This window comes from Phalacrocorax aristotelis, chromosome 2 (assembly GCF_949628215.1).
Source record: "Phalacrocorax aristotelis chromosome 2, bGulAri2.1, whole genome shotgun sequence".
Lineage (NCBI taxonomy): Eukaryota > Metazoa > Chordata > Aves > Suliformes > Phalacrocoracidae > Phalacrocorax > Phalacrocorax aristotelis.
In genome coordinates this window covers 167,258,096-167,265,521 of record NC_134277.1, presented here as the reverse complement: position 1 = coordinate 167,265,521, position 7,426 = coordinate 167,258,096, and the positions used below count along the sequence as shown (strand labels likewise).

At 61.6% G+C, this 7,426-nt stretch overlaps 1 protein-coding gene across 1 annotated transcript; it reads left to right on the top strand.

Annotated features, from left to right (window-relative positions):
* The first annotated feature begins 567 nt into the window (after nt 1-567).
* NAPRT (nicotinate phosphoribosyltransferase) lies at nt 568-7,044 on the top strand. The gene is made up of 13 exons (XM_075085964.1): nt 568-803; nt 1,821-1,948; nt 2,054-2,136; nt 2,314-2,444; nt 2,521-2,636; nt 2,747-2,940; nt 3,135-3,275; nt 3,447-3,531; nt 3,831-3,911; nt 5,170-5,272; nt 5,355-5,512; nt 5,678-5,785; nt 5,951-7,044. Exons 1-13 carry the CDS (start codon nt 617-619, stop codon nt 6,008-6,010), a joined length of 1,575 nt encoding a protein of 524 aa, XP_074942065.1. The 5' UTR covers nt 568-616; the 3' UTR covers nt 6,011-7,044.
* The last annotated feature ends 382 nt before the right edge of the window (nt 7,045-7,426 follow it).

Below are 7,426 nucleotides of genomic sequence, written 5' to 3'. Positions count from 1 at the left end.
CCTGGTGTCCAATGTCCTTTGTACCACCCATCCCTATGCCCAGTGAGTCCTATGTGCCCCTCTCCCTGCTATGGCCTGTGTCCTGGTGTGTGCCACTCCCCTGGGCCATGTGTCCCTTAAGCCACCAGTGCCCCAAATGGCTGCTGTCCCCAGAGTCACTGGTGTTCTGGGTGCTGGTAGAGCTGGGGCCATGTGTGCCTGGCACTGGGGGTGCAGCATGCCATGTGTCCCCTGTGTGGTGACAATCCCAGTGCCCCATGTCCCCTGTATGCTGCTACTCCTGTGCCCTGTGTCACCTGCATGCTGCCATCCCTGTGTGCCCCATGTCACCCCTGTTCTGCCATCCCTGTGGCCACGCGTCCCCCGAGCGCTGCCGTCCCTGTGTGCCCCGTGTTCCGCCCCCCCCCCCCCCCCCCGACTCCGTACCCACTCCCGGTGCCCAGCAGCCCCCCCCTCCCCTCGCTGTACCCCCTCCCTCCGGGGCCCACCCCTGTCCCCCTTGTCCCGTCCCCCTCCCCCCGCGCGTGCCCGCGGGCTCCCGTGCCGCCTCCTCCCGCCCCGTCCCCCCCGCCGCTCCCGCCGTTCCCAGGCTGCTCCGCGGCGGCGCGGCTGGGCCATGGCGCCGCTGACCGATCTCTACCACCTCACCATGGCCTACGGGCACTGGCGGGCCGGGCGGCACCGCGCCCCCGCCGCCGCCGAGCTCTTCTTCCGCCGCGGGCCCTTCGGCGGCGCCTTCGCGCTGGGCGCCGGCCTGGCCGAGGCGCTGCGCTGCCTCCGCGCCTTCCGCTTCTCCGCCGCCGGTGCGTGGGGCGGGAAGGGGGGACCTGGACGGCCTTGGAGGGGGGACTTGGGGGACAGGGGACCCCTCCCCGCGCCGTGGGACCTGCGGGGGGAGAGGGGAACCCCTCGTGGGGGGAGCTGGAGGGCACAGGGACAGCCCACAGTGGGGCTTGGGGGAACGGGGACAGCCCTCAGAGGGACAGGGATGGCTCTGAGAGGGACCTGGGGCAGGACAGCGACATCCCTCTGAGGGACGTGAGGGACGGGGGACTTGGAGGGGATGGGAACAGCCGTGAGGGACAGGGGGACTTGGAGGGGACGGGGACAATCCTCCAAGGGACCAGGAGAGCCCTCGTGGGGACAGGGACATCCCTCGGAGTGACAGGGATGGTCCACAGAGGGACCTGGGGCAGGGCAGTGACATCCGTCAGAGGGACCTGAGGGACGGGGGGACCGGGACATCTCTCAGAGTGACAGGGATGGCCCTCAGAGGGACCTGAGGGACAAGGAGACCCCTCTTAAGGACCGGGGCGGGGACGGGGACGGACAGGGACATCCCTGAAAAATAGAGTGATATACCTCAAGGGGACAGGGACATCCCTCAGAAGGACCAGGAGAGCCCTCAGGGGGATCTGGTGGGGACAGGCACATCCCTCAGAGGGACCAGAAGAGCCCTCAGGGGGAGCTGGTGGGGACGGGGACATTTTTCAGGGGAACGTGGAAGGACAGGGAAGGCTAAAGAGGGACAGGGGCACTTGGGAGGGACAGGGACGTCCCTCAGGGGGACACTTCAGGGAGTGGACAGGGAGGGGGATGGACATGGACAGCCCTCAGGGAAACTTGGGGGACACTGCGACACCCTCCAGGACTGTGCCCCCATAGACAGTCCCTCAGAGGGGACCCGGGGGCACCCCTGCCTGCAAGCTGTCACCTGCCCCTGGCATGGAGGGGTTCGCTCCCTCCGGCCTGACTGGTGCCCTGTGACCGCGGCTCGGGGGACCACCCGCCCTGGTGCCCGCTCAGCTCTGTCCTCGCAGACGTCGCCTACCTGCGCTCTGTCCTGCCCAGCACCACGGAGGACGCCTTCTTCAATTACCTGGCCACCCTGGATGCCTCAGAGGTGACCATCTCCGCTGTGCCGGAGGGCTCTGTCATCTTCGCCAAGGTAGGACACGCTCAGTACCCGCCCTTGCTTTGGAGGGGCTTTGGGGACATCGGCTCCCGTGTCCCTGGGGAGGACGGGGACGTCACTACCTGGCTGTCCCCGCAGGTCCCCTTCCTGCAGGTGAAAGGGCCACTGCTGGTGGTGCAGCTGCTGGAAACCACGTTGCTGTGCCTGGTCAGCTATGCCAGGTAGGGACATGCCACCGGGGACAATGTCTGTCTCTGCTGTGCCAAAACCTCGGAGTAATGCTGCGGTCACTGCGTATCAGCTGCAGTTGAGCAGGTCCCAGAGCCCTCCGTTCCCTTGGCTGTGCGCTGGGTGCGTGCTCAGCCGGGCTTGATGCGACCTGTCCCTTCCTCCCCCAGCCTCGTAGCTACGAACGCTGCTCGCTTCCGACTCCTTGCCGGCCCGGATGTGAAGCTGATGGAGATGGGGCTCCGTCGTGCTCAGGGGCCAGATGGTGCCCTTTCAGCTTCCAAGTACTCCTACGTTGGGGGTGAGTGCTGCCCCACGGCACCCCACAGCACTGTGGCCATGCCGTCACCTGTGTGTCCCTCCATCCCTCTTCACAGGCTTTGACTACACCAGTAACATCCTGGCGGGGAAGCTCTATGGCGTCCCGGTGTGCGGCACCATCGCCCACTCCTTCATCATGTCTTTCACCTCGCTGGAGGAGGTGCAGCCCCGGGTGAGCATCACTGCGAGCAGGGGACGGGGACGGGATGCTCTGCCCATGGCTGTACTCCCGGCGCCGTGGAGGACACCACAGGGTGTGCAATGCCCGTGTCCCCTGGGCAGGAGCTGCCACCACTGGCAGGAGGAGAGCCAGTGGATCTCCCGTCCCTGGCCGAGTCATGGCTGGGGCGGGTGTGCGAGCTGCTGCAGACTCCCCCTGAGAAGGCAAACCGGGGCGAGCTGGCTGCCTTCGTGTCCTACGCCATCGCCTTCCCGCGGGACTTCCAGGGGCTGCTGGACACGTACTGCGTCAAGAGGTGAGGACACCAGGTGCCCCTGGGGTGGCTTTGCCAAGGTGCCAGAGGGGATGGATGCGTCCTTCCTTGCTCGGTGGCCTTGGATGTTTCCACCTGGCAGCATCCCCGTGCTTTGCTGTTGCATGATGCGGGGCTTGGACCGCGTCCCTGTCCCACCATGCAAGGGACGCTAACCACCTCCTTGCCCACACCAGGAGCGGTTTGCCAAACTTCTGTGCCGTGGCACTGGCGCTGCACCAGCTGGGGTATCAGGCTGTTGGGTTGCGCCTCGACAGCGGAGACCTGGCCCGGCAGTCCAAGGAGATCCGCCAAGTGCTCCGAGCTTGCGCTGCTCAGTGAGTCCTACATCAAACCTGGGGTGGCTGCCACAAGTCCCTGGCTTCCCCGCTTTGGGTACTCGGCACCTCGTCCTGCTGGGGCGGGAGCCCTTCCTGCTCAGGGGGGTGCTCTGAGCAGAGAAAGGGGTCAGCAACCAAACCCTCACTCACTCCCCTGGCCCCTTCCAGCTTCCAGGTGCCCTGGTTTGAGACCATCCCCATCGCTGTCAGCAATGACATCAGCGAGCAGAGCCTGGAGGAGTTCAGGCGGGAGGTGAGGAAGCTGCTCTCAGGGCCGGGACGTCACCTTGGCGTCACATGCTGGTGCCGCTGAGGTTTGGGGACAGACATGGGAGTCACCTGGGAGTTTCTTCTTGGGTGAGAACAGAGAATAGTTTCAAGCTGGGGAAAAAAAAAAAAAAGAGACTTTTGGGTGGGACAGATGGACAGACAGACACAGGGCACCTTCAGGCAGAGCATCTTCTGACTTGCGCCATGGCTCAGGTTTTGGCTTAAAAAAGAACAGCGGGAGGGCTGGGCTATTGATGGCCGCTGTGTTCTCTGTGGCACCAGGGGAGCGAGATCAACGTGATCGGCGTCGGGATGAACCTGGTGACGTGTCCCCTGCAGCCATCGCTGGGCTGTGTTTACAAGGTAGGGCTGGCAGCTCTGCCCTGCGTTGCTCGGGGTGAGGGGGGCTCCCCGGCTTCTTTGCACAGCAGCAAAGGGGACTCCAGCTCTAAGGGACGCTGCTGTGAGGCCAACATCATCGGATCACAGAATGGTTTGGGTTGGAAGGGACTTTTACAGATCCTCTAGTCCAACCCCCCTGCGGTGAGCAGGGACATCTTCAACCAGATCAGGTTGCTCAGAGCCCCGTCCAACCTGGTGTGGAATGCTGCCAGGGGTGGGCACCGACCACCTCTCGGTAACCTGGGACAGTGTCTCACCATCCTCAGCATAAAACTAGTCTGAATATCCCCTCTTCTGGTTTAAAACCATTAACCCTTGTCCTGTCACTCCAGGCCCAGCTAAGAAATCTGTCCCCATCTCTCTTATCAGCCCCCTTTAAGCACTGAAAGGCCACAATACAGTCTCCCCACAGCCTTCTCTTCCCCAGGCTGAGCAACCCCAACTCTCGCAGCCTCTCTCCACACCAGAGGGGTTCCAGCCCTCGCACCATTTCCGTGTCCCTCCTCCGGACCCGCTCCAACAGGTCCGTGTCTGTGCTGTGCTGGGGACCCCAGAGCTGGACGCAGGGCTCTGGGGGGGTCTCACCAGAGCGGAGCAGAGGGGGAGAATCCCCTCCCTCACCCTGCTGGCCCTGCTGCTCTGGGTCCAGCCCAAGCCAAGATTGGCCCTCTGGGCTGTGAGCACACATTGCCGGCTCATGTCCTGTTTGACACCCACCCGTGTCCCCAAGTTCTTCTCCACAGGGCTGCTCTCAATCTCTTCATCCCCCAGTTTGTATCGATACAGGGATTGCCCTGACCCAGGTGCAGCACCTTGCACTTGGCCTTGTTGAACTTCATGAAATTTGCCTGGGCCCACTCCGCCAGCCCGCCACAGTCCCTCTGGATGCCATCTCTTCCCTCGAGGGAATCAACTGCACCAATCAGTGTCACCTGCAGATTTGCTGAGGGTGCACCCAATCCCACCATCTACGTTCTCATCCTTGGAAATAATGGTCATGAGAGCACTGTAACAAGATGCTTGGAGGCAGGATGTCCAACTTTGGGGTGGTTTGAGGGTTGTTTTTTTTTTTATATAGTTTACTCAGCTGGTTTGTATCAATGGCCTCCCTCCACCGTGTGGGGACACACACAGAGAGGGGACAGAGCTCAGCATCGGTGCGAGCTGGTGCATGTGACAAAAATAAGGTGCCCAACCTCATAACCTCCTTCTCCTACAGCTGGTGGAGGTCAATGGCTCCCCATGCCTCAAACTCACAGAAGAAGAGGAGAAGATGACGATCCCAGGGACTAAGACCATCTATCGGCTCTACGACGCTGCTGGTGAGTTGAGACGCCCTTGCTGTGGTGCTGCCCATTGACCCATGGCAATAACCCTGTCCCCGGTGTCCCACCATCCCTGCAGGTCACCCCTTCATGGACCTCATGGCCCTGGAGGAGGAACCCTTGCCCAGCGCAGGGCAGGAGGTGGTGGTCCATGTCCTGGGGCGGCTCAATGAGGCCAGCAAGGTCGTGCCTGCTGCCGTGGAGCCCCTTCATCGCACATACTTCAGAGATGGCCAGGTCAGGGGTGGCTCTGCCTTCTGGTGCTGGGTGTCCTCCCCAGTGTTGGCTGAAGGACCAAGCCAGGCTGGACATCAGAGTCCAGCCTGGAGCTGGCTCACGGGGGATTGAGGCTGGCGGCCAGCCCCCCCCACATGAACGCGGTCCTGCATCTCCATCCCGCAGGTATGTGAGCCGCTGCCCAGCCTGCCGGAGGTGAGGAGCCATGCGCAGGCATCCCTCAGCCTGCTCAGCCCAGCTCACAGACGGCTCCGTGAGCCAGAGCCCTACCCGGTATGTCCGCCACGTGCCACATGCCATCGGTACACGCCCAGAAACCCTGCCCGGCTCCAGTGGCCTGAGCAAAGCCAGCATGGCTTCGCCATGCAGTGCATGGGTATGGTGCTGCAGGGCACCTGGGGAGCACCTGCTGACTGTCTCCTCTTCCTCCCGTGCCAGGTGGCTGTGACGGAGAGGCTGCACTGCCTCCTCACCGAGCTGTGGCAGGCCAGCCAGTGACGGCTTCCCCACCTGCCACCCCACCCTGTGCGAGCTCACGCTGAGCACGGCCCCTGCCTGGGGTCGGCCCTTCCTCCATGCTCTTTTGAAGACAAGGTGACTAATTAGGAATTAATGGTTCTAATGATGCTGATGCTGCTGTGTGGTGCTGATCTGAGGACCTTGCAGGAACTGGAAGCGCTCCCTGGGGTCCCAGTAGCAAAGCTGGGCTCAGAGGGCTAGGGCAGGCAGAGCTGGGAGGCAGCTCCCCCCATGTCCTCTGGAAGCAACGGTCCTCCCTGCCTTCCTCGGTGGCCCTGCCAGCCCTGCATCTTCTGCCTTCCTTGGTGGCCCTGCAAACCCTGCACCTTCTCCCATGGCAGCACTGCCTTCCTCAGTGGCCCTGCCAGCCCTGCACCTTCTCCCATGGCAGCGCTGCCTGCCTTGGTGGCCCTGCCAGCCCTGCACCTTCTCCCATGGCAGCGCTGCCTGCCTTGGTGGCCCTGCCAGCCCTGCACCTTCTCCCATGGCAGCGCTGCCTGCCTTGGTGGCCCTGCCAGCCCTGCGCCTTCCGTCGTGGCAGCCCATGCTGAATCTCCACAGTGGCACTAGAGACCAAGTTTTGCGTTCACAAGACGGGGTTCACCACGGGAAGGGCCAGCCCATCCCCCAACCCGTGTCCTGTGGGATACCTGTAGCAGATGCACTTTGTGCTTCCTATTGTAGACTTCAGCTCTGTGGCCACCTATTATCTCTTTCCATTCTGCATGGATTCCCTGGGAGGGGGTGTGAAGGCCGGCTCCATGTTGACACCAGCTCCACGTTGACACCTGCACTCTATCCTGACATTCGCAGAGGAAGCATGGCACTAATCCCCACAACTAACTAAGCAAAAAGATAAACTGAAATAAAAGCCTTTTTACCCACTACAGCTACAGCCACACTGCGTGGCTGCCCTGGTCCTTTAGAACACTTGTTGCTTTCAGCATGAACCTCTATTGCAAGGTCTATGACTTCATGGTTTATGACTGAATAAAGTTAAAATGAAAAAGAAAGTGCTGACCCCAGCAGGTGCCTCACAGCCCCATTTTGTGGTACCCTATGACCCTAATTCCAGTCAAAACCCCTTGGTTGCTCCATTGGGGATAGGGCCTGTGCCCTGGCGATGCCTGTTTGAAGGCTTTATCAAAACAAGGTCAAGAAAAGTTGCTGTGTGGAACAGTAAAAAAAAAAAAAAAAAAAACCAACCTCACAGACAGGCTTCTCCAAGACCTGCAAATTTCTCTAACCCCTCTCAAACCTGTAACAGGGAGAGAGGAGAAAGGCTTTACTGAGCTTGTAAAATGTACAGGCCTAGCATTGAGCCACCCATTGGAAAGGTGCAGTGAGATGGCAAGAGGAAAATCCCCAGTGAGATGCACCGGCACAGCTGGACAG